The sequence below is a fragment of the Notechis scutatus genome, chromosome Z (assembly GCF_049901735.1).
Source record: "Notechis scutatus isolate UNSWTSFEM ecotype Mainland chromosome Z, rNotScu1.2, whole genome shotgun sequence".
NCBI classification, from domain to species: domain Eukaryota; kingdom Metazoa; phylum Chordata; class Lepidosauria; order Squamata; family Elapidae; genus Notechis; species Notechis scutatus.
The window spans coordinates 77,043,114-77,070,559 of record NC_142025.1 but is presented as its reverse complement, the minus strand read 5'-3'; the positions used below and the strand labels follow the sequence as shown (position 1 = coordinate 77,070,559).

Below are 27,446 nucleotides of genomic sequence, written 5' to 3'. Positions count from 1 at the left end.
GCATAAAAACGACCGAGACGCTTAAAACGGGAACCGGAAGTGCACTTGTCTCCCTTTTTCTCTATGGTTGATTGGAGGAAAGCGAGGAGAGCGTTGATGCTGAAGCCGTTTTTGTCATGCGGTTTCGAGCGAAGATTATAGACGTGGGATGTCTCAATCATTTCAGTCGTGAGTAGAGCGTGAGAAAAAGGCTGCAGTTCAGCTGGAAAGAAAAAGCATTGGAAAGAGCACACTCGGCTTTGCCTCCCCCTCCGTGATTTCTTTGACCGAGTGTCCGCCCGATTTGCAGTTTTTAAAAAGCGGCGCTTTTCCATCAAAAGAGCGGGCTTCCTCCAAGCCTTCCGCTGGGAATGGAGATAGAAACGTGGCTGTTGATTTAAAAAAATAAAGTGTTTCATTTATTTGGCAGTCCATCTGTTTGTTCCACGCTACCGAGGTGGCTAAATGGTATGATAGTTCCATAGCTGCCAGTTGAATTGGATTAATTCAAGCAGATACATATTCTTTCCAGTGATTTGCTTCCCAGAGTGTGCTAAGCTTGAAACAAGCCATATGAATACTCAGATAATGTGTGTAGTACAGGAAGAATTTCATGTTTTCATTCTGCCTTTAGAGAAGTAAAAATATACAGGGAAAATAAAAAGGGGGGTATTTACAGGGATACTTCAAAAGTTGCAGCCTATCTTAAGTACTATGTTACCTCAAAGACTGACTCCTTTTATACCTCCATGATTAGCAAACATTGAGTGAGATCAGAATTGCTTATTTTGTCAATAAAACTTTATAAAAATTCAGTCACAGTTGCACACAGGTAAACAGATAGCTGAAAAACTATTGCACTGATTATAAATTTGGCTCCAAATCTTTTTTGTTAATCTTATAGAAGTGATAAATTAATATTTTAGTGATGGGTTATAAGTGGAGTCCAGTAATTTTTAATGCAACTTCCAAATTAACCTCTAATTATGCCTGTTTGGTAATGAAGTTTCATCCTCTATTTTTGTTCCTGTGACTCAAGTTGTTCTATTATATAGAGATATTAAGAGAGTATGTTGTAAAATGTACTGTCTTGACAGGTGTGATAAACACAATTGCTAAATTAGCTAAAACTTGCATCCTGCGGCTTACTTTGGATAAACTTTACTTTATCCTCAATGACAAAGTGGCAAATGGTGGTGTTAGCATGTGGTGTGAGCTTAACCAGGTAAGAGTCCAGGGGTGAAAAATATTAAAAACAGCAAACTATGAAGTGCATTTGATTTTAATTTTGTAACAAGCAAACAGATATGTTCTTTCATTGTGAATACTTGCTCCTCACAAAGAATTATGTGTGGTGTAATGGCAACAGTATTGTACATAACAATAAGCAGTTTCTCCAATGTTCCTACAAAATGTCAAAAATAATTAGATAGAAATAAACGAACAAGAAAGACAGAAGGCAAGCAAAAATGCAAGTTGAATTTGAGGTAATTAAAGACCCATAAGAATTAAATGATATCCAAGAAGAGCCAGAAAATCATCATAATTTAAAAAGGATATAGAAGAATAGAGTTTAGATAGCTTAGCACCTGTCTTAACACAGTATCATCCAAATAAAGTAAACAGAGGTGAATTGCCTCTTATTTGGTATTTCTGTTTTTGCTTGCAAGCTTCTCACTATTAGTGTAGGTAAAGCAGAGAGGGGGAGATTTCTGGATTTGCCTCCGCAATCAAAAGTGTTTTCTGATGTGATTCCTACTACAAAAGTAATGCAGGTACTAGGTGCTCATAAAAGAACTTAAATGCTTTATTTAAAAAAAGAGAAAAGAAACCAGTATAGTTACACAAAGAACTTTCTAATAAACTGAAAGACAAAAAGGATAAGTAGAAAAAATGGAAAGAGAAACATAACTAAGGCAGAATATCATCTTATAGCCCAAATCTACAAAGATGAAATCAGGAAAGCTAAGGCTCAAAATGAAGTAAGATTTGCAACAAATGACAAAAACAATACAGTTTCTTTCAACATATTAAAAACAAGGAAAAAAAAGTCAAGGAAACATTTGGTCCAATCATGAGAGAAGATGGCAAAGAAGTAATCATCAGTGGAGAGAAAGCAGAGCTATTTTATTCATTTTTTGTATTTGTCTTCATGCAAAAAGATAATGCAGATCAGCTTATCAAAAATACAGAGAGAGTAGAATACAGATTAAAATAAGCAAGAAAACACATGTCTGATCTAGATGAGTTCAAATTATTGGAACCAAATTATCCCAGAGTTCTAAAGGAGTAGCAGATGTGATCTCAGAATCATTGAACTATATTTTTCAAAGATTCTGGAGTACCAGGGAACTACCAGAAGACTGGAAAAGAGCTGATAATGGTTCCCAATTTCAAAAGAAAAAAGATAGATCCAGAAAACCCAGAAACCAATCATCCTGACATCAATATTTGAGGAGATATACAATAGAGAAATGAACACCTAGAGGCAAACAAAGTTGTAACCAGCAGCCAGAACGGGTTTGTCAAAAACATCATCCTGAACAAAGGTTATTTCATTTTTTGACAAAGTGACTGAATTGATGGACCAGTGAAATGCAGTGGACATATTATACTTGGATTTCAGTAAGGCATTAGACAAAATAGACCAGAACTCATTTCTTGGTAAGCTAAAAAAATGTGGGATAGACAGTGTCATTATCTGATGTATTTATACCTGACTGACAAAACATGTAGTACTTAATGGAACTACATCTCCATGGTACCCCAAGGTTTCATTTTAGTCCCAGTACTTTTCAACATCTTCATAAACTATTTGAATAAGGGAATAGAAGGGGAACTCGTCAAACTTGCAGATGACACTAAACTGGCAGGAATAGCCAACACCCCAGAAGGAACATTCAAGATCCAGATGAACCTTGACAGATTTTAACACTAACAAAATGAAATTCAACATAGAAGAAGGTAAATTTTTACACTTAGGCAAGAAAACCAAATGTACAGTATAGATAAGGTGTAACTTACTCAACAGAGCCAGCAGTGTGTGGCAGCAGCCAAAAATGCCAATGCAATCCTAGGTTGCATTAATGGAGGGACAGAATCAAGATAACATGAAGTACCGCTTTAAAAAGCCTTAGTAAGACCCCCCTAAAAAAACCGCACCCAGTTTTGGTCATCGTATTATAAAAAAGATGTAGAGATTCTGCAAAGAGTGCAGAAAAAAATAACAAACCTGATTGGGAGGGCAGAGACTGAAACAAATGAAGAACACTTGCAGGAATTGGGTATGTCTAGTCTAGAGAAAAGAAATACTCTGGTGACATGATAGTAGTGTTCTAATATTTGAGTGACTGCCAGAAAGAAGAGGGGTTCAAAATATTTTCCAAAGTACCAGAAGGAAAACAAGCAACAATGGATAGAAAGAAATAAGCTAGAACTAGGGAGAAATTTCCTGACAGAACAATTAACCAGTGGCACAGTTTGCCTTCAGAAGTTGTAGATGCTCCATCACTGGAGACTTTTAAGAAGAGATTTGACTGTCATTTTCTGGAATGGTACAGAGCCTTTTCCTTTAGCAGTGGGTTTGACTAGAAGACTTCTAAGGTCCATTCTAATTGTTACTCTTTTATATGGAGAGACAGAACAACTGCTATGTGATTATGTAACAATCTGAGTCCATAGCAGTAAATCATGCAAGTAATGATAGCATAATGTAGGTTGAACTAAAAGCAGCTTTCTTCTCCCATTTTTAATTGTCTCCAGATGGTAGCATTTATTTCTTGTCACTGCAGATTAGCAACTGCAGAAAATTCAGAGGGAAGCTAATGGTCAGTGGCTTGTATTTTATATATCTCTAATCTAGAGATTTATTTAATCTATGCATCTGCCAGCAAAGTAGAGTTGAATAGTTTATTTGTTTAGTATATGGCAGTGGTCGCCAACCATTGGGCCAGGGACCCCTGGTGGTCCATGAGAAAATTTTGGTGGTCCGCAGAGAAATGTCACCCCCCCCAAAGCACCCCCTAAAGCAATCCTAAAGCTGTGCCACCCACATGGCCCATGGGAACACAAGGCTTGAATCGCAGTGTGAACAACACAAGATAGTGAGGGGAGGGGGAAAGGGCGGAGAGGGGGAACTTGCCTCACTCGCCCCACGTGCCCCGCCTGGCCACCAGGCCGCTGCTTTCCGCTTCTTCTGCTTTTGGCTGCACGCAAGGAAAGCAGCAAAAGTCTCTCTTCCTCTCCCCCAATAAATGAGTCTGTGGGATCCTGCAAGGCATCTTGCTCCAAGAGGTTGTGCCATTCTGGTGGAGTTTGGGGGAGAGAAAGAAAGGCTTCTGTTTCTGCTGCTTTCCTTGCATGAAGCCAAAAGTCTCTCTCTCTGTGTCTCTCTTCCCCTAAGAACGGAACTGGAAACAGTATCCTGCGATCCCAAATAAAGAATGATCGATCGGTAGGAAAATGGAGTGGGGAATTTTCCTGCAGACTTTTTTGGGGATTTTCCCAGGGTCTCTTGTCCGCGGGATTTAAAATTATGAGTTTGGTGGTCCCTGAGGTCCAAAAGGTTGGCAACCCCTGGTATATGGCATGCAGTTAAATAAAATACAGAGATTAGAGTTCCTTTTATTCAAATTGAAGGCTTTATTTGAAAAAAAAATAGTTTCTGTTAAACTATAGAAAGGATTATAGTCAGGATATATAATATTTTTTGTGAGACTTTATTGTGTGTTGGAAGATTTTAACAAATGAAAGTTAATAATTTTTCCATGTGTATTGTTTGTTTAATTAGCTATTAAATGCTATGGGTTGTTGTTATCTGATCTGTTTGTAGATGTGTGTGAATTAATGCTTTTGACCATACTGTTCGATAGTTCATACAAGTCAAGTCGTAAGATTACATTCATGATATAGCAGCTACCTTACTTATACTTACTTACCTATGAAAGCAAAAGAAAAACCAAACCCATACAAAATACTTTTAAATGAAACCCAATATTAATAACACTAGCTTTATCAGCATCTCTGCTTTCTAAAATTGTTCTAGATGAACTTCTTTGATGAATTCCAGATGGAGGGTGTCTCTGCAGAAAATAATGAAATTTACTTAGAACTGGCACCTGAAAACCTCTCCAGGGCTTTTAAAACTGCTCAAAATGCCAAGACAGTGAAAATCAAATTGACTAATAAACAGTGTCCTTGCCTTACAGTAGCCATGGAGCTGGTGAGTAGAGAATTATTCTAAGTGAAATGTCAGTCTTCCTATCAAAGGAGAATTGCAATATACTCAAGTCAATAACAAAATGCAAATGTAAATTCTCATGACACATTAACTTCTTTCAGCATAACTTTAGACAGGGAGATCTTCATATTGTTGAACATTCTGATACGGTTATCCCTGATACTGTGGCATTTTAGCTCTTTGAAGTCCCTAGATTTACTATATAGTATCAGAGGAAAATAATAGCTTTCAATTCTGCTAAATTATAATACTAATACTTGGTCGCCTCTGTATGTGGATTAGTTTGGGGTTTTTACAGAAACCATGTAAAAATGACAGCATAAGGAAATCTGTTACTATTTAATTCTGTGTGATTTAATTTCTTAAACAACGGAGATCTGCATTGTGAAAATTCAGTCTATGAAGAAGTGAATAGTGGGTTCAAAGCACATTTGAGTGTTTTGTACTGTAAGCAAAATTGTCTTCTAAGTTTCCAGGTGGCAATCATTTCAAATTTGATTTCCAGGACTTTGGAAGTTGATTTCTTGAAAATTTGGCTGTAAGATTTGTCTAAACGTCAGGCAAATATTAGAAGGAAATGATTAAGGGTGGACCATGTTTCACTGTAACTATCCACACATGATTGGAGAAGAGATAACTTTATGGTACCAATTTTCATAGGCTTGAAGTCATGGTGTTACTTGCAGTTATGAAGGAATTGTGTTCTGGTATAAAATATTTATGGATGCTGCAGTGAAATGTGGTAATTCTTTAAATAACGAAAAATTACGCTTTTGGTCATATAAAGTTTATTTCTTCTAGCCTTCCTTGTCAACCAGTAGCCGCATTGTGACTCATGACATTCCTGTAGGAGTTATTCCCAGAAAACTGTGGAATGACTTCAGAGAACCCAGTGTGCCCAACTTCGATGTAAGTAACTTGATTTTCGGAGCATTAAAACTAGATTTTAAAAACAGTTTTATCTGGTTTCTTCTAAATTTTCTTGTTGCATTTAAGCTGAATTGCAGCAAATTTCTTACGTTTCTGACATAATTGTTAAACTGGATTTTAAAAACAGTTTTGTAAAACAGTAAAAACTTTTTTTGTTCTTAGCATTTATGTTGTATAATTTGATACCAGTGAACATTTTCATCTGGGCTATTTCCAGTGTTTTGTACGATTTTCACATTGATTCTTATGCATTAGTTCCATGCATCAGATTATAGAAATACTTCCAAATGTAAAACTGTAATTCAGTCCAAGGTTTAATTCCACAAAACATTACAGGTGACACTGAAAAGTAGTTTGAAATCATAAAACAAATTAATCATAGTCAAGATCATGACAAAAGGACAAAATAAAAGAATCTCAGATATAGAGGAATTACTTTTCTTATGTTCACGATTCCCTACCACAAAACAATTCTTAAACATGGGCTATAGAAACCCTTGCATTACTCAGTTGATGTTCATTAAACCTCATCTCACTAAGTCACTAGTTGTAATATATATAGTTAATACTTATTAAGCCAGAACTGGAACACTTTCAAGTGGGTTTTATTGCCAAGGTGCTTAGCCTGATTCTTTTCTTCAAATGTTTTAGGTGGTTCCTTGGAGTATTGAGACAAGTCTTGATTCCGTCTCAAGTCCTAAGCCAGACTCAACTTAATTGATGCAGATAGCTAAGTAGAATCTTTGTGTGAGGAGTTGGCCCAAACTCAGGCCATGGTATAACTTAAAATACTTACTTCGACCCAAACAAGTTCATCTGACTTGTCTCGAGGCTATTAAGTTTTGCTGGCCTGTCCTTCCCTATATCTAGAATTCTCATTTGAAGAATGATATAGGTAGGAAAAAGATATATTTATCAGCGTGGCCTGGTTCAGAGTTTAGCTATATATATATATATTTTTAAATTGAGCTAAATTTGGGTGAGTTCACCCAAAACCATATAATTCAATTATGTGCGAAACTATAGAATATCACTTGGTTCTAAATTAGTTTAATTCTCCATGGGATAATGTATCATACTCAAAAGTGTGTCACTGATAAGATATTCCTAGGTTATCTAGAGTGCTACTGATCTTATTTTGCAGGTCAGTATTTATTTACCTGTGCTGAAGACAATGAAATGTGTTGTGGAAAGAATGAAAAATATCAGCAGTTCTGTTGTAAGTTACAATATGTTTAATTGTGAAGGCATATTTGGGAAGAGAGTTAAATATAATTGAATTGCATTTCTACTTAATTATTGCAGAATTTAGGAATATACTATTTTAAAATTGTGTTTATATAATCAGTAATTGTATAAATCGCTTTCTCAAAATGAATTACAGATAAAGCAAATCCATTCTAGGCCTAGACCATAGTGAGAATAGTAAGATATTCATTTTTTTATTTTCTCTCCTTTAAGTTATGACACAGGCTGATTTGGCGCATAATCTATATTAGGAATTGATTTCCTAGCTCGTTTAGTCTTGTAAATGAGCAAGACATCAAGTCTTGTTTGGTCAATATCTGGTGGTAATCTGATATGTAAACTTACATATTTGATATTTAATGGTTGCCAAGATATTAAAGCTGTGCAGCACTTAGAATTCATTTGGGGAAAGGGACTTCAGTATTTTGTAGGCACAAATATAGCTCATTCTAGCAACATCTTTAAACCAGTTGTATCTTTATCAAACTGCAAAGGGAAGCCCTGCATTTCTGGGAAAAGATGTTGCATTAAAAGATGATGCATTAGTGCCTTTTGCCTGCTGTGAAGCAGCTTTGAATTTTAACTGTGGCATAGCATTAACATGCAAATAAAGAAAGATCCACCACTTCCTAAGCAGGAACTGTGAAGAAAGGACAGTGAGATTTGCTCTTTTCACAAATTTTGGAACTCATATCACATCCCTGTGATAATTGCCATATTGGCTAACATAATAGTGGTCCAAATGACTTCTGGAGAGTCAGATTTCACATTAACAACCAAATTATGAAATGCTAAGATGATGTTTTGAGTGTTCTCCTTCAAAGATTGGCTGACATAATAAGTATGGTAAATTATAAAAACATTTATTGGAAGGCTCATTAGACAGTTTATTCTCACCTTTATTCTCAGTTCTTTGTCTATTTTTCAAATGGGCATCCTATCAAAAAAACCACTTTTCAGCCATATATCATTTTTATTTTTAAAAAATGCTATGAAGTCTCTATTGTGTAAATAAAATGAAACCAGTGACTACTTATTTTCACCCACTTCCTCTTCTCAGTTTTTGATAAATGATTCTTAATTACAAATAATAAAAATAATAAAAATGTTAATTAAAAGAATCTAAATTAACATCAAATGGTCAAAAAATCTGGGAGCATATAGAAAGGTGCCAAGCTGTTCATCAGCTTGCCTGGATATGGGCTACAGAATAAAGTAGAATAAGGAATAAAGGTTCTCATAAGTGCATGGCTTTACATTCTTACAAGTATTCCATATATTCCTTTTTCTTTTGCATATTAATCAAGACTGCTCAGACTTTTAGTTAGTAGGGGGTGAGTCTAACCATGGTGCAAAAGACTTTACTTGTTTTAAAATTAAACAGCATGACAATAATCTAGGCCCACAATGGCGAACCTATTGCACACATGCCAGAGATGGCACGCAGAACCCTCTCTATGGGAACGTGAGCCGTCGCCCCAGCTCAGCTCTGCCGCGCATGCATGCACCTCCTGCTGGCCAGCTGGTCCTCAGGTCTCTGCCACGCATGTGTGGGGCGCATGCAGGGTGTAGGGCACATGTGCAGGGATGTGTGCGTATTGCATTTTGGGGGTGCACGTGCGCACTTTGCACACGGTGCTGAAAAGGTTAGCCATCAATGATCTAGGCTATTAGGTTAGGAGGGGATCTATTTAATTAGCCACCCTACTTATTATGATTGTTCATAGTATCAAGACTCATTATTTGAAGTTCAACTTCTCTATCTTCAAAACTACAGTATATGCTGAGGGTAACTCCACAAATACCAAGTGTTCAGTTCAAGTTTCTATGCAGTTTTTATACTGTACAGTTGTGTTCATAAGAATATGGTGAGAATGAACTGGAAAGTGTTATTAAGGGCTTTTGAAACTGATTTGTTTCCATGCAGGTAATAGAAGCAAATCTAAATGGAGAGATGGAATTGAAAATAGAAACTGATCTAGTGTGTATTACAACTCACTTTAGAGACCTTGGAAATCCTCCCTGGGGTAAGCATTTTACTTTTTTTTTCCAGACCAGGAGAGATTTCACAGAAATGAAATAGTACAGTGAGGCTAGAGGTATTTTTCTGGGAATAAAGTCTCATTGAAAATCTGCATATAGCACTATGCTACACATCCCAGAATTGTCCATTGTTCTTGAATGTTAACAAGATTCCCCTTATCCATGATTTTATTGTGAACACAGTAGCCACCTTGGCTTTATAATACAGATTTGGATGAAATTAGAAGAAGATGTTCTACAGTGATGTGTCAGAATTGGCTTGTATCGGCTCAGAAGAGCAGATTGTTAAGGTTTCTGGAATTTTGTGATTTGTTTGAGAGCACAGCTGAGCCACTATGTTTAATAATAGCAATGGAGCTAGGAGAGCATTTACCACAAATCACTGATGTTTTCCCTATGTGAGATGTAGAACACCTGGCACTATCTCTGATCTTGAGAAAATGGGGATGCAGTTATCATCTGGAAAGCCTTAATAATTTTCAGAGCGTCTGGGCCAGAGCTGATTGGAAATGAGATTCTTTGATTGAAGTTGGACCCTGGGAAGGAATTGAGTTTGTCAGTACTGTACCAAAATTTAGTTGGCAGTCATAGGTCCTCTTCACTTGAATTGGATCAAATAGAACAGAGTTCCCCAATCTTTCCAGCTTTGTAGACCAGCGGGGGATGGGGGTGGGAGTTCTCCACGAGTGTGCATGCAAGCATGTACGTGTACACAGCTCCATTTGTGCAAGCATGCTCAGTTGTCTGCCACTTCTGCAGCTGGGTTCCAAACAGCTCAACTGCAAGGGTCAAATTGTTCTGTGTGTTGAATTAGGCTGCCCTACTGGCTGCAGAAAAGAAGCTCACATTAACTGTATCTGCCCTGATGAAGATACCATTGAAGGAACTTGCTTTTATTAAAGGCCAGAGAGACAAGATTGGTTTGCCAGGTGTACCCGAGCAGAAATGACTACTCAAAAGGCAAAGTTGCAATATGATGAGAGATGAAGGCTCACTGAATATAAGCAGAGAAGTATTCCATATATTTTGATACTGACAAATTATTTCTTATGATGAAAATGACAGACGTCTATGATGAATATGAAGAGGAAAGTGATGGAAGTTATGAAGAGGTCTTAGATTAAGCACATGTGCCCTCTACTTCAAAAGAAAAGACAGAATAGATTAGAAATAACAAATGTCGCTATGCAGAGCATATGGTGTGGGTCTACGTGCCACTGCTGTCATTACTACAGCCACCTTCATAGATGCTGGTTTGAGCACTGATGAAGACAAGAGACTTGTAGTTGACCACAATAAAATCAAGAAAGCCCAGGAAAAATTATGAAGATCCTAGGTCAAGAATTTGATGAGCTCTGTAAGAAGGGTGAAATAGAATGCATCTTCTTTGATATAGATGCAACTAAAGCTATGCTGAAAGCAAATAATTCAAGTCAGAAATTCCCCAGTATCATCAAAGAAGAACATTATTCTGTGTACAGTGAGCCAGGTGGAAGATATCTTTATCATTTCACTCCAGGAAAAAGCTCAAAAACAGGAAAAGTGGTTGTAGATAATCTGGTGTATTTCATGAAGAAGAAAAGCATTGACAAAAGCTTGAAGATTATTGGAGGAAATTTTACAAATGTTAATACTGGCTGTGAAGGTGCCATGCACTTGGAAGAGGTTAAGCTTGACCAGAAATTGATCTGATTAGTATGTGTACCTCACACGAATGAGTTATCCCTATGGCACTTAATCATAAAATTGGATCGGAAGAACTTGTCTAACAACAAATGGGCAGATAAAATTGGCAATGTGCTAGACTCTACAACAAACTTGATATTGATCCTTCATTCACTAGAGTTACAGATTAACAGAGTTGAAAGGGACCTTGTAGTATAAGTCATCTAGTCCAACATCTCACTCAAGCAGGAAACCCTACACTATCTCTGACAAATAGCAGTCTAATCTCTTTTTAAAAACCTCCAGTGATGAAGCTCCCACAGCTACCAAAGGCAATCTGTTCCATTGATCGATTGTTCTCACTGTCAGAAAATTTCTCCTTATTTCTAGGTTGAATCTCTCTCCTTAATTAGCTTCCATTTCATTATTCCTTGTCTGGCCTTCAGGTGCCTTGGAAAATAGCTTGACCCCTTCCTCTCTGTGGCAGCCCCTCAAATATTAGAACACTGTTTCAATTGGTGAGCCTTTCATTTCACTGAGCGATGGTGTTGTAAAGCAGTGATCCCCAACCTTTTTGACGCCGCGGCCCAGTACCCGGCATCAGCTGGGCGCGCGCCAATTACAGACATCAGCTGACAGGCCGCCATCTTTTTGACGAAAAAGTGCTTCCGGTGACTTCACGGAAGCACGTTTCATCAAAAAGATGGCGTTGCCCGAGTGAGCTTTTCCGGCTAGAAATGGCTTTCTACCGGAAAAGCTCACCAAGCACTATGCCGCATATCTTTTGATGGCGTGCTTCCAGTGAGCTTTCTACCCGGAAAAGCTCACCGGAAGCACTTTTTCATGAAAAAGATGGCGGCGCCTAGCAAGCCAGCGGCCCGGTAGGAGTTGTTCCACGGCCCGGTACCGGTCCGCGGCCCGGTGGTTGGGGACCCCTGTTGTAAAGGATCTCTCTACTGATCAAGCTTATAGATATAGGATCATACAGGCCATAAGGACTGGAGAACTTCCCACAGTTGTGGCCCTTCTGGAAATTAGCCCTTGTAAGCCATTCATACTGATTGACAACTGCAAATAGACTTTGTCGAATATGAGTTTCCAAGTGTGGCTTTTAAGGCAAAACTCTCCAAAACTTAAGAATGATAGTGGAATACGTCATTGGTGTGTACTACACTTGCTGGTTCAACATCCAAGTAAAATATTCCTGGATTGAAGGCCTGTGTCATGTGTTGTTCTAGCTGCAGCAAGTCAGACTGAAAAAGAAGGCTGTAGTAGATGTTGTTTTGTCAACCATTCAGTGCATAGTATGCTTTCAGTGAAATTTTAATCCAGACACTCTTGTATTGAGATGACATTCAAGAGGAGAGCTGGTGTGCAAAAGATCATTGACTTGAGAGTGCAGATGATGAAGTGCTGGGAGATTTTTTGTACGTGCAAGAAAAATGCCTTTAATCAATACCAGAGCATCCACTTTGCTGGAACTGATAGACTGATCTGAAGATGTATATGAGCTACCTTTGATGTGCAAACTGACTACAGTGGAAATAAGTTAATTGTCATGCCCAATCAATAGAGAGATGTGTGAAACAGGTCACATCAGAGGCTAAGAAGCAAGTCGGCAGCTGATGTCGAACAAATCAAAACAAGATTTGATGAAAATTGCTTAAATATTTCAGATAATTGCATTCTGATGTTAGTTTATGATTGCAAGGATTATTTTTTGCTTAGCTAGATAATATGCATGCAGAAAAAAACTATTTTTGTAGCATAAGGTATAATTTTGCGAAGATAGTTATCAGTATTTGGATTACAAGAAACTTTTGTGGGGAATATGATCAGACATGGATTTACCATACCAAGCTAAACGTTGTGCAATTGCAAAAATAACAGCAGATTTGAATTCTTGGTGTAAAAACACATATTTTTAAAACCCCTCACTGAAAAAAATTTAAAAAAATAATTTTCACCCCATTAAATGACACACCATAGCAGTCCTGAGGTCATGTGAACAGCTTTTTTAACCTGACAAGCAAAGTCAATGGGAAACCCAGATTTACTTAACAACCGTCTTACTAACTTAACAATTGCAATTATTCACTTAATAATTGTGGCAAGATAGGTCATAAAGTGAGACAAATTTAACAAATGTCTTAGCAACATAAATTTTGGGCTCAGATGTGGTCATAAGTCAAGGACTACCTATATTAACTACTTGGCTGTTTTCAGATTGCTCTTATCTCAGGTGGCACTGATTATAATGTTTTAAATGTTGTGGAATTTATAGCTGACTTTACAAGTCTGGTTGTAGATTACAAAATACTTTCTGTTTTGAATTTTAGTATCTTGGGATGATTCTCAAAACTCTACTCACGAAAGAGACCCTATGAATATGGCTGAGGCACGCATTGATATTAAGAGACTTCTCCAGTTCCTTGCAGGGCAACAAGTCAACCCCACAAAAGCACTGTGTAGTAAGTGTTCCTTTTTTACTAGTCTTTTAATCAGTTTAATATCTAGGTGCATAAAATATTTGATAAAAATGGTCATTCTTTTCTATAAAATGAAAATGTCTGGTTGTTAATTTATTCAGGCTGAACCAATGGTGTTCAATGGAGGATCAGTTCTAGATCAAATATTTATTTGTTTTTACTCAATTTCTGCAGTTGTCCATCTCAATGCTTCTGGGTGGCTTATAATTAAAACATGCAATAAACAATAAAACACTATAAAACAATAAAAAACTAAATAAAAATGTTTATCCAAAACAAATATGCATATTGATACCAATATCAGTTTGGTAGTCTCAGATCCATGACTCTAGCAGACTGGCAAATTATCCTGCTGGCTACAGGACTATTTGTCATGCTACTGCAAATTCATAATTACCGTTTGGCTAAATTCTCTCCCAGTAATAGACCACTTCAACAGACTTTCAGAGAACTGCCATTCCATACAGTTTCGGATTATTGTTAGATATATCTTGCCTTTTAATGCGAACTCATGGCCACCAGCAAAAAAAATGGATTTGTAGTGCAGTTGTGAAGTTCTTTTATGTTTTTCTTTTTCCTTCAAAGTTTTTTCTAATATTTGAATATTTGAAGATTGCATTTAATCTTACCTTTACAGTAAATAATTAATGATTCCTTGACGACTTCTCCATGATTTATATTTTTCTCATTATTTACTGGTTTTTTATTTAAAAATCTTGTTTTGTTATAGCAAGTACCATGCAGAACTGAAATTCTGAGTTTCCTATTCACTACTGAGACTTAAATTCTTCTGATCAAGTGCCGAGGAATATTTTATATTCTTCCAGTCAAATAGTCCTCAACTTACAGGGTCCTTTAAAAACCATTTGAACCATAAAGCACCCTTGGCCATTGTAAATAGTTGTACCTCAGGCCAGTCAAGTTTATGACCAGTTGTGTTCCACGGTCATGTAACCACAATTTATGATTATTTTTGCTGTTTTTTGTTTAAAAAATAGATTTGATTAACAACAACCATACTTTCCTCGCACCAACCATAGAAAGGGGTCTAGGACAACTCACTGTGTCAACTCTCCATGGGACAACTCATCATGGCCAACTTGCTGTGGGACAGCTCACCATGGGTCAAGCCTTTTGCTAATTTTGAAGAAATGGTGTAGAATAATTAAAGTATGCAAAAGGAGAAACAAAATGAAATGTGAATGACAAAAATTAAAATATTTTTTAATTATGTTAAATAATTGAGTTGAATCGTGCTGCGATGAATTGGCCTCTGGTGAGTTGTCTCATGGCAAGTTGACCATGGTGAGTTGACTGCCGAGATGGCCATGGCGAGTTGTCCCATTCCAGTAGAAAGACTAGGAAAATACTTCCAATAACATGTTTGCCTTGACTTATGACTGTAATGACATGAGCAGATTTCTGGTTTCAATTATAGTCATACGTTGAGGATGTATGCACTCTTTATTGAATAAGAAGCACTTGACCAATTACCATGCTTCATATTGGGTTTTGTTATTCTTTAAAATATGGATTTGTGTCTTGCAGATATTGCAAGTAACAGAATTGTTCATTTCATCTTACTACATGAGGACGTCTCTCTTCAATATTTCATTCCAGCCCTCGCATGAATTGAAAAGTCATTCCAGCATATCCTCAAGTTGTTGAAATAGATTAAAAAGAATGAAGGGAAAGATGCTCTCTGTCTTATTAAAATTGTAGCCAATTTACTCTCTCTTTCTGAGTGGATGGAATATTATTTAAAAATCATGCAGAGAATGTGGGAAGAGAATAAGAACAGAATTAAAGAAATAAATCATTTGTTTTTACCTATTTAGGAATGATGATCTTTTCAAAATCTCATTTTAAGTTACGAAAACACAGATGTTTTGAAACTACTGTCAAATAGCTATCTCTAGGATATGTGATTTTTAGTAGAAAGTGCTTGGAAAAATATCTTGGAAAAATAATGAACTCTTATCTAATAGATTCAATTAAGCATTGACCTAGATAGCTAAATACTGTGTAGATTTAATGTTTTGATGATGATATCGTATAAATGAAGCAAATTACATCATAATATTTGCATGCAACAAATGTATTACGTGGAATAAATATCTGTTCCAATGTATGCAAAAGATGTAAATTGCAGCAACAAAATTATATACTGCATGCAAGTCCATTATATCAAATTTTGATTTTATAAAGCTTATAAACTAAATAAACATATATAAATTTATAAACACATTTCAAATAAGCATAGGTAACTAATCATTTAGGATAAATCCATATGGATAGTCATACATATTTATGCACTAACCTTAAACATTACAAAGTGAAGCAATCAAGGGATGAAATAAACTTTACAGAAATTCCTGAAGTTGGATTTGACAGTTGATTCCTAGGTAAGAGTGTAATTATTGTAGATGGCAGTGATGGGCAGCAGCCTTACATCACAACAGATAAAAACAGTTGTGTGCCATGGGAGAAAGAAGTGAAAGAGAGCTAAAGTTCAAGCAAAGTTAAGTAAAGTAAAAGAAGCAAATGATGAGAAGAAAAGGACAATGAAAGAATTGGTGCTGCACAACTGACAGACAAAAGCAACGACCCAGCATGATGGTTCAGAAAGGGGGGAGAAGGAAGAAGAAAAATAAAGTTAAGCAAAGTTAAGTAAAAGTTAAAGAGGAAAAGGAAAAGAAACAACAGAAGGAAGGAAGGAAGGGAGAAAAGAAGATGGGGAAAAGATGGCGGGGTATACAACTGGTGTTTGGCTCAATCAATGCAGGTGGCATTGCAGTCAATATGTACAGTTCGTGGCAGTGGTGTTGGGCAATGTTGACAGCAATTATGGGCACAACTAACATGCACCTAGGAGCATTGCCAATGAGTGTAAATAGTGATTTATGCAGCAGACAGTAGCGCAAAGTGGCATGCACAACTGGCAGCAAAGGTGAAAGGTAGAAGACGCAGTGAAGTGCTTAGCTTAGAGAAGAGGAAAAGTAAAGTTAAAGAAGCAAAGGAAGAAGAAAGGTGGAGAAAGAAGGAGAGAGAAGGAATGGCATCAGGACTACAGCACTAGCTACAAGAGAGAATTCAACATTAGCAACAAGAATGAGCAAATGATTAATTTTTAAGTATTATTTCAACATTAACCCGAAGAAGACCAATTTCTAAAAGAAGGAAGGGACCCAAAGATTGTTTAAAAACTGCATAAAGCTGTTTCTTTTTGTTTTAAATAAAATTTTAGTTTTTTCAAAGTCTTCTAGTTTTTGAAATTTTAGAATTTTTAAAATAACTCCATCAGTTAGGATCTTAAAATAAAGCCTTACTAAAATATCCCAAAGGTGCTTTTCAAGAGGCTTCCTGGTTTTCTTTAAAGATGTTTCACTTCTCATCCAAGAAGTTTCTTCAGCTTCTTGGATGAAGCTCCTTCAGCCTCAAGTGAAGAAATTTGGATAAGAAGTGAAACGTCTTCAAAGAAAACCAGAAAATCCAGTTGCCTCTTAGAATATCACATTTTTGGGACAACCATAACCTGGATGCTGAGAATATCCTTAGACTTACTAAAACATATTTTTAAAACATATTTTTTTTAAATTAAATTTCTAAAATTAAGATTTAAAAATTTTTAAAACAATGTAGGGACCCATTGGTGACTATATGTTTTGCCCCACTCATTCACACACACACAAAAGTGTTTTTAGAAAGTTTTTATTAATGTTCCCCAGCAATTCCTTTCAGCCAGCCTCAGAACTGTCCCAAATCTAGCCACAAGCAGGCCAAAGTTAGTCCACAAAGTAATGGCTAATAATCCATAAAACAATGGAAAATTGCACCAAAAAGTCAGTCCACCAAACAAACTTAAATCCACCAAGCCAAACTGAAATACACCCACAAGAGCTAACTTGGCACTTCCTGTTTTGAGCTTCCCCAAACACGGACCGCTGACCGCGATCGTGCGCAGCTTTGGTTCATGCTTTGGTGTCGGAGAGCCCCAATCCTTTGGATTCGGGGAAGAAGCTACCTCATAGGGGTTGCGGAGGAAGGGGAGACCGTCAGCTGGGTAGAGGGGAGTCACAAACCCCCTCCCCGGCTTGACAATTGCTCCTTCCCGAAGACGCCTGAAGCGGTGGTCTAAAATGGCCACCCTGAAGGGGAAGATTAGACTGGAATAAGATTGTGCAGGAGAGAGAGAAAGAAGCAAACAGCAGGAGGAACATGACGATACAATCAAATGGAAGATACCCCCAGGATTAACATTTCAAAGAATCTTTAAGAAAGGATCTAAGCAGCAAAGAGAAACAGAAAAAAAAAGGTGTGAATTGCTTTTGATAGTGTCGGGGCTTCGAAACCACAGAAGGTAGAAGCTAGAGAAGGAACTATATAATCAACTTGGATAAGTATACTTTGATTTTATATTGGCACTAATAAAGCTGAACTATAGACTGTTAAAGAGGAAATTTAATATCAACTGGATTTGATCTTTTTCTTGTTGGAAAATTGTGGTTTAAAAAGCTCTGAATAATAGAGAAGAAAAAAGAAAAGTGGGGGTGAAGACTTAGCATAATAAAGAGTGCCATCTCAGTTAAACTCAACTTGTTTTTCTTTTAAAAAACTCTTGTTTCTTGAAATTGCATGGAAATTGATACAATAAAGCAAGAACTTTGAAAAATTGAAACATTGTAACAAAGAAAGAATTAGGAAAATTCTGCCTTTGGATTAGTTGCTGATTCTGACATGAATTTGGCACTGGATTAGCGGAGACTTAAAAACTTGAGAGGAAGAAAAGTTGACTGTTGGAAATAAACTTTAAAGATACTATTTGGATTAAATTGTGAATCAGAAAGTTGTAAAATGGCCATTTCTCTTCTGACATTAAAAATGATACTCAGAAAAATGAAAGAAACACTACAAGAACGAGGTGAATCGTTTAAAATTTATTGAAAATGCGACAGCAGAATATGAACAACAAAGACAAAAGGCAGAAGAAGAGGTGGAGCAAATCATAGAAGAGACCATCTTTAGTGATCATCGAGAACCAAGAGCTCTTGAAAGAAAGAAGAAAAGAGTTGGAAATAAATAGAGGAGATTTAAGAAATTAAATAGAAAGGGGAATATCCAAAAAATTAAAAAAGGGAAAAAGAGTCAGCAGAAATTGAAAGGGCGAAAGGAAGCTATAAATAGAGAGATAAACACTGGAGTGAAAGTACAAAGGAGAAAAGACAGGGGAAAAGAAGGGACAAGAAACAGGATTTGGAAACAAAGAAATATGGGAATTGTAAAAAAATGGGGAAATCCTTAATTGGACACAGAGATAATGGGTGATTATTATATAGAAAGGGGATTCTGCAAGGTATTGAGGGGTAATATAAGTAAATTTATAGTTACGAAATAGGGACATACAGACTGACAAGATGGAAAAACAGAATTGTTATTTTTTGGATAATGGAATCTAATGCTCTTCCTCTTTATGTAGAGGAATAATTGTAACAAATAATGGAATAAATATATTTGATATATTGAAATATTTTTAAGATTGGAATGTTGGCTTTTTTTGGTTTAAATATGAATGGAATAATTAATGTAATATGTGTATTAAATATATGGAAATAAATGAAATGATATAGGAGAAGAGCTGAAATGGAATTAACTTTAGGGCTTAGGATTGTTTTACTGTTTGAGTAGATTAATGTGTCCTTTTTTGGGGGGGAAATTTAATGAAATTTAAAAGGAGAAAAATCATGCAGAATCTGATTTATATATGCTATGTAGTTTTAAAAGGATTATTAAGTTTAATGTTTTAGGTAATAATGTTAAATGTTTTAACGAGATTTAAAAGGGGTGAAAATAAATGAATTTATAACTTAGAGGTGGTGCACTTATATTGAGATTTCAGGGGGGAAACCAATTTATAGAAGTGTCTTTTTTTAATTAGAATTTAAGATGAAATATACAAATGTGACAGTTAAAAGCACTAAAGTATAATGATTATGAAGTTATCATAAGTGAATTAATTAATGAGATAAATATTTGGAATAATACAATAAAATAGAAAATGTATAAAAGTACTGTTAAGATAAGGAATTGGATATAAAAATTGAATATGTAACCATGCTGTTCACTAAAAAGAGACGTTAAAATATGGAAAACTGAATAAAACTTGTTTAAAAAAAAAGAGCTGACTTGGCAAGAGAAGTTCAGAGTTTCCAAGGCACAAAGCCATAAACCAAACACATTCCCAGCAATGCTTCTCTTTGCCTGCCATGATAAATAAGCTGTCCGGTGTAGCCCATCAAGATGGGCAGGGCCTTCTCCTGAGAATCTGGCAGATTTACTCTGTGGATTACTTGAACTTGAAGATAAATTATTGATTGCAAAATACAGTATATTTTGAAAGTGATCTGATTTGCCTTCAATGTGTTACATTTAAAGTTTGTTTAGACACCCAGGCACAGGAGGGAGCAAGCATTAACTCTTCAACATTTCAATATTAATCACAAGAGGGAGAAAAAAACAAGTTTTAAAACCAAAGGATACAATATTGAATGATTGTTTAATTATTATTTTTTAATAACAATAAAAACATTGTTAAAAAAATAAATGCCTGCATCATTTTAAAAAAAGAATAAGGGAGCTGCATTGGGACTATTGAGAGTATTTTCAAGAAAAATAACAAGAGGGAGTCAACTTATTCTCCAAAGCACTTGAAGCCAAGACAAGAAATGATGGGTGGAAGCTTGTTAAGGAGAGATCCAACTGGAATCTAGGAGAAATTTTCTGACACAGAACAATCAATGGAACAGCCTGTCTGTCACCAGACGTTTTCAAGAATAGACTGGACAACCATTTTACTGGGATGATATAAGATCTCCTGCCTTGAGCCAGATGGTTGAAGAGAAGACCTCCAAAGTCCCTTCCTGCCCTATGATTCTATGAATAGTGTTTATATATATTGTAGTTTATTTTTATGTGTCTACTGATGGCTGATTTGTCTGAATTCAAGCTTCCAGGAATTTATCTGATTCTATGAATTCCCTAATGTTTTTGGATTTAACTTGGTCTAAAAAGCTTGCATACGAAACTGTCTTGAGCTAGAATTTTCATTGTATCATCTTTTAGTTTGTAGATTCTCTTTAGATTAGAGGATGTTCTCTGCCAATCTTCTGCATACTGTATGCCTACTTAAGTGGCTGTTATAGTCCTTACTCTGTACATTGTAGATGACTCCTATTATTCCTGTCCAGCTCCGGAGCTCCACACCATTTTTTTTTCAGAGGGGAATCTGACTCGAGTATAAGCCGAGGGGGGTTTTTTCAGCACAAAAAATGGGCTGAAAAACTCGGCTTATACTCGAGTATATACGGTATACATCTTGCTGTTAAATTAATCCCTAAGTACTTTACTTTCTTTATAATCTGAATATCTATTCTCTTCATTAATTCTTTTATCTGCATTTCTGTGAGATTTTTAACTAATATCTTAGTTTTCTCTTTGTTTATTTTTAATCCTGCCATTTCGCAATATTCCTCTATTTTTTTTAATTAGCTTAAGGCCTGTTTTTAATGGATCTTCCAAAATAAAAACTAAATCATCTGCAAATGCCTGTAACGTATTTTTCTTTTTTTATTTCCAAACCTGTTATTTCTATATCTTGTCTAATATTTCTATTTAATATCTCCAGCATCAATATAAATAATAGAGGAGACAAGAGGCATCCTTGTTGTGTACCCTTTTTAATAGCAACCTTCCCTGTCATATTTCCATTTACCATCACCTTTGCTGTTTGCTTATAGTTTATTGCCTTAACCATATTAATAAATCTCTTCCCAAAATCCATATCTTTCAGCTGTGCTAACATAAATTGCCAATTCAAATTGTCAAATGCTCTCTGCGCATCTAGGAAGATCAATGCCTCCCTGGATGTGCTTCCCTGGATGTGCTTCGTAGTACACCAACGTGTTTAAAATTAATCTCATATTGTCTTTAATTTGTCTCTTAGGCAAGAATCCATTTTGGTCTGGATGTACAAATTGATTTAGAAATCTTTTAAGTCTTTCTGCAATTATTGAAGCATAGATTTTATAGTCCGCATTCAATAAATATATCGGTCTGTAATTTTTTATCTGTTGCAAGTTTGAGTCTTCCTTTGATATGAGCGTAATATATGCTTCTGTCCATGAATTTGCTCCTTTCACTTCTAACAATACTTCAAACACTTTCAACATTGGTTTAGAAATAGAATTAGAATTAGAAGAACTTTATTGTAGAAGTACAATGAAACTGTGGATGCACCCCAGCAACTGTTCGCAATACAATAAAACCAAAGCATTTAAAAATGAAGATAAGAAAGATAGAGAAAGATAAAATATTTACTTAAAATATTTTCCAAACCTTTGTAAAGTTCTGCTGGTAATCCATCTGGGCCTGGTGTTTTCCCATTTTTTTGTCTCTTAATTGCTTCTATTAATTCCATCATTGTTATGTGTTCATCTAACATAACTTTTACTATTTCAGGTATTTTAGGTAATTCTGCTTCTTTTAGATATTGCTTTATTTTGTCTTCTGAAACTACCTTGTGGTCGTATAACTTTCCACAATAATTTTGAATCACTTTCTTTTTGTCCTCATTTTGGTGATGATACAGATTTCCTTCCTCATCCATTAATTGTTGTTATCAGGTTTTTTTTCTTTCTCTTTTTTCAATTTGTATGCCAGCCATCTTCCTGGTTTATTTGCATTTTCAAAAAAGTTTTGTTTAGTGTTTCTATTTTTTTGTGCTAGTTCTTCTTTATCTATTATATTTAACTTGTGTTTTATTAATTCCATTTGACTTTTTAAACTCTTTTTTGTGGTTCTTTTTGTAGTTCTGTCTCTCATTTCTTATATTCTTCTTCTAATGTCTTTTAATTTTGTTTTTATACGTTATGACTAAACCTCTAATATATGCCTTGGCTATATCCCATACATTTTGTAGTTCTTTTCTGTTCTCTTTGAAGAAGTCAAATTCTTTTTCCATGAACTGGATAAATTCTTTATCTTTTAATATTGATTGATTCAACATCCATCTTAGTTTTCTTTTTTGTCCTTTCCATGTAAATTTTATTGGATTATGGTCCAATAAAAGTTACTTGTTTCTATATTCAATTCTTGTATATTTGCCTTTAATTTGGCTGACATCCATATCTATTCTTGACCAATTCTGTTCATAGTAGTACCGGGTTCACCCCCTTTAAAGTGGCATCAGGACAAGACTTTGTACCCATATCTGAGCTTCCTCGTGAAAAGCCTAACATCCAATCACTAGACGAATGGATATCTCAACTCCAGCTTAACTGGCCAGTTGCTCGCAAAGCGTTAGATAACGCCCATCAGTCCCATAAGAAATTTGCAGATAAAAAGAGAGCCCCACAGAAGTCCTATCAAGTGGGAGACAAAGTTTTCCTGTCCACCAGATACTTACAAACCACTCAAAAGTCGAAGAAACTTGGCCCTAAGTATGTAGATCCTTTCACAGTTGAACGAATTGTGAATCCTGTGACAGTCCAATTGACACTATCAAAAACTCTTCGACGAATTCATCCAGTTTTCCATGTTAGTTTGTTGAAACCTGAACACACTTCTGTCTTGAGACCAACCCAGACTGATCCTCCTATACCATTGCTGATTGAGGGTGAACAGCACTTTGAAGTTAAAGAGATTTTGGACTCTTGTAAATGGAGGGGTCGCCTCCAATACCTCGTAGCTTGGAAACATTTCCCATCTTCCCAAGCTGAGTGGGTTAATGAGAAGGATGTTAGAGCCCCTAAACTGATCAAAGACTTTCACACAAAGTATCCTGATAAACCCTAGAAATGTATATGATTGTTAATCAATGCTTTTATGTTGTTCTCTCTTACAGGGCTAACATCTTTTTTCTAGGGGGGCCGAATGTCAGCCTTCAAGATCTTTTCTACTTTTCTACTGCTTTGCATCTTTCGGCTGCCATGAGTAACGGGGGAGGAGGGGTTGCGCCTGGGAAAGAGAGCTGGAGGTGTTACATTCTTGTGTTGTATAAATGAGGAGTGGGGGGAGTATAAATTCCTGCTCTTAAGTTTCTATTTCCTTGCTTAGCCTTCTTTCCTTTGCGCAGCTGCGAATCTTTATCAAAATATGTCAAGGTCAATGGACAGAGGCTTCATCACCACCTGAAGATGCCCACATGATCATATTCAGAACTTTTAATTGGAAGAATCTTTTGAACTTTGGGGGGGTGGGAACAATTCCATCCCTTTGTATATGTGATCTGCGCGCCTAATTCCTTAGATTCAGAATTCTACCTGTAGCTTTCACTTCAAATTTCAGTAAAAGATATCTTTCCTCTAATCTATGGAGTCTAAGTATTTCTTTCTTGGATTTTGAATGGAGCACAGACTGACAGGGGCATAAATTGCAATTAAAAGTGTTTTAATGCTGTTATCCGTTATTTCCATCATCAAAATCCTTCCATCATCATCTGTGTAAATTAGTTCTGCCAAAATTGTTTCTTTAATATATAATACCACACCTCTTTTTTTAGATTGTGCCAGCGACATAATTTCCCTAGTTTTACTTGTTTTAGTATGTATTCATGTTGTTTTTTTAATATGTACCTCTTGTAAGCAGAGTATATCAAATTTTAATTTTTCTAATTTATGAAATACTTTCCTTCTTTTAGTAGCCAAGTTAAGTCCATTTATGTTAATTGTAATCAATTTTATTTCATCCATGTTAAGCTTTATAAGAGGGGTTTTATTGGTCTAGTGGATCTCAATTCTCTGGGTTCACTGCCTACTGCACCTCCTTCTTTTTCTTTTTCAATTACTGCTATACACTCCTCTTGGAACTCAATTAGTGACTCTTCCTTTCTTTCTTCTTCCTCCTTTTCTCTAAAGTATTTTATGTAGAATAGCTCAGCTTTTCCAACTGTGTCAATTCTGTGTCTTTGTTCCTGCCAAGTGAATAAAAGGCCTTCTGGCATCAGCCATCTGTAGTTTACTCCTCTTTTAAGTAACTCTTTAGTCAAGAATAAATATTCTCTTCTCATCTCTCCTTGGTATCTGTTTCAGCACCACAATTTCTTTATCTTTATATTTTAGTGTTTTCTTTCTCACCACCTGGAGTATCTGTGTCTTAATAATCTTCTTAGTAAATCTAATGTGAACTTCTCTTGGTAATCTATTCCTCGTTGCATATCTTGTGCAGACACACAACACTTCGTCCATCCCATCCATCATCTTTTCTTATTTCCAGTGCTTCTGCCAATAGTTCTGCCATTATTTCAGCAAGTTTTTCACCTTTTCCTTCTTCTATATTTTGAAATCTTAGATAAAATTCTGATTTGTCTATTTCCCATCCTAATGGTTCACATCTGCCTTCTCGACATTGCTCAAACGAATATCAATATCTCCAATTTTCTTATCTCTTTGTATATCTTCTTTAATTTTTTTGAATCTGTCTTCATATTTCATCATCTGTTGAATATTTTCCACTTTTTCATCTGTCTTTTCAATTTTTTGCTCAATTTTCTGAATTCCTTGCATAATCATCTGTAATGTTACTTCCTTCTCTTTCTCTTTTTGCTGTTGTAATATTGTCATTGTCCTCCAGATGGTGAGGGAGTTGGTATCGAAGAAGCTGAGGCTGTTGTCTTTCTACTCATCTTGTAATGCTTATCTGTAAAGAAAGAGAGAGAAAAAAGAGGAAAAAAAGAGGAAAAAAGAAAAAAAGAAAAAAAAACGAAGGCAAGCAATTGCCACTCCAAAGGAAAAAAGGAAAAAGAAAATCTCCAGGCACTTGTATACCTTAATCCAATTAGTTGCAATGGTAGATATAAAAAGTAAAAAAGGAAAAAGGAAAAAAGAAAAATATTCTATATGTTCCTCTTAATAAACAAAAAGAAAACCAAAATAAAAGGTTTACATTCTAGTTCCTGGTTTAAAAAGTTAAAATCCAATTAAAGAGAAAAATAGAGCCCCACTAGTGGTGTAGAAAGGGAGGCAAAAGGTAAAAAGCAATTCTAATATAAAACAAGCCTCTGCTGCCAAATATCCAAGGCTCTTTGATAAATCAGCTCAGAATTTTTCAAGGTCACTTCAATCTTCTTTCTTTCAACTTCAGCTCCAGACTCCAGCTATCTGTACAAATGAGCACCTGAATAAACAAACTGCCATGCTCATCTCTATCTTTTCCAATACAAAGCTCGGAGTCCTTGACTGTAACACAAGCTAGTGAGAGAGAGAAAGAAACAATGTATCCAAACTTCAGGGTGGTAGTGCTACTTATTTTCCTTCACTTTCACTTCCCTCTCCTCAATCTACAACCAGGAACTAAAAAAAAAGTAAAGTCTTTTCCCTTTTTTTTTTAAAGGAGAAAAATAAATCTTAAGTCAAGCAGAAGAATCTTAGTCAAAAAGGGATTTTCAAAAGGGTTGTTAAAAAAAGGGAGAAAGAAATACAAACAAAAATAAAAAGATTAAAAAGTACCAGTCCAGCTTAAAATTAAACAGCTTTGCCAAATTCAAAGTTGCAATAAAAAGGGAAAAAAGAAAAAAACTTTCACTTTGACAATTAATCATGCCGCTTAAATTCTTTTCTCTTCACTTTTAGTCCACTTTAATTTTTTCAGGATATTCTCTCCAAGAAATAATAAGTAAAAGTTCATCTCACCAAACTGACACACTTTTTTCCCAATCTCTTCCATTCCAGAGCTGTCCCAGCTTCAGCAGCTTGGAAGGCTGCCTCTCTGCCGCCGGCAAAAAGGGTTCTTCCTGGATCAACCAGGGACTTTGTGATGTCCCTGGGATCGACGGGATGTGCCCTCCTCAATCACTGTCTCTACAGGATGGTTTAGGTCCAATGGGACCATCCTGCAACGGAGATATCAGTGGCAATCTTGAGGCTTCAAGATCGCATGCTGTACCGCTGAGACACTAGCTCCGCTCCCCCAAGTTCAAATTTTATAATTCCCCCAAAGCTTTCCAAATCAGCTAATATTATATTTGAGGTCTCCAGACCTGCTTCCTAATTTTAAATTTCTTTTACTCTCTTTAAAAAAAATTTCTTTTTTTCTTTCTGATTTTAAAAATGGCTCTCTGGCTTTCTCACTGTTTTTCTTGGGAAGTGGAAGAAGAACAAATCCACCTCCGTTTTTTTTGGGTGCCACTCTCTCCCAGGCTTGTTTCCAGCAGGCTTATTCCTCAATAGCAATTAGAAGTTAGAAATATCTCACCCAGATAGTTTACACTGTTCCTCAGTCTTTCACGCTTTTTCCATCAGTCAGCTGTCCCAGCTTTGATCAGGCCACAGTGACCATCTTTTTCTCCCCACTGGATTGAGAGCCTTCTCTGGATCAATCAGGAAGTTTGCAGGCTTCCTGAGATCAATGGAGTGCGCTCTTTTTCTTCAAGGTGATTCAGGTCCATCAGAACCTCCTTGCAGTTCGAATTTTGGCACAATCCCGAGGAACTGGGGATGTATCATGTCGCTGGGATGTCATCCCCACCCCTTCCCCATTTATAGGTTTTATATTATGGAACATTTCCAATTTTTCTGTTTTCCAAATTTGTTGACTGCACAATTTAAAAGCAAGCTATTCTATCTCTGCAAATAATATAACAATATTGATAACTTATCTTTCCTAACACAGAGATGTTTAGTACTCATATATTAGTGATCAAGGAATTTCGGATGTCATCCTCTCAATTTTCTTCCAAATTCTTTAAAATTATTGAATGCCAGTCTCTTTGTTCTTTCTTGATATTGACGAATTCCCAAGCTGCTGATGCTGCTCTGCTTTGCCCTCTTACAGAGTCCTTTCATTCAACTGCCATTCTAGGA

At 36.0% G+C, this 27,446-nt stretch overlaps 1 protein-coding gene across 2 annotated transcripts; it reads left to right on the top strand.

Moving 5' to 3' along the window:
• The first annotated feature begins 54 nt into the window (after positions 1-54).
• Positions 55-15,426, top strand: HUS1 (HUS1 checkpoint clamp component). 2 transcript variants are annotated; one of them, XM_026681265.2, is made up of 8 exons: positions 55-168; positions 1,077-1,204; positions 5,024-5,200; positions 6,020-6,127; positions 7,293-7,367; positions 9,324-9,423; positions 13,444-13,575; positions 15,142-15,426. In XM_026681265.2, exons 1-8 carry the CDS (start codon positions 117-119, stop codon positions 15,222-15,224), a joined length of 855 nt encoding a protein of 284 aa, XP_026537050.2. In that variant the 5' UTR covers positions 55-116; the 3' UTR covers positions 15,225-15,426. The 2 variants fall into 2 exon arrangements, with proteins under 2 accessions (XP_026537050.2, XP_087802570.1); XM_087946444.1 differs by lacking the exon at positions 5,024-5,200.
• The last annotated feature ends 12,020 nt before the right edge of the window (positions 15,427-27,446 follow it).

Bases quoted from the DNA above. Each gene is read 5' to 3' on its own strand.
- HUS1 (XM_026681265.2), top strand. From the start codon at position 117: ATGCGGTTTCGAGCGAAGATTATAGACGTGGGATGTCTCAATCATTTC. The intron at 7,368-9,323 runs GTAAGTTACAAT...GTTTCCATGCAG, and splicing joins AAAATATCAGCAGTTCTGTT to GTAATAGAAGCAAATCTAAA. The intron at 9,424-13,443 runs GTAAGCATTTTA...TTTGAATTTTAG, and splicing joins CCTTGGAAATCCTCCCTGGG to TATCTTGGGATGATTCTCAA.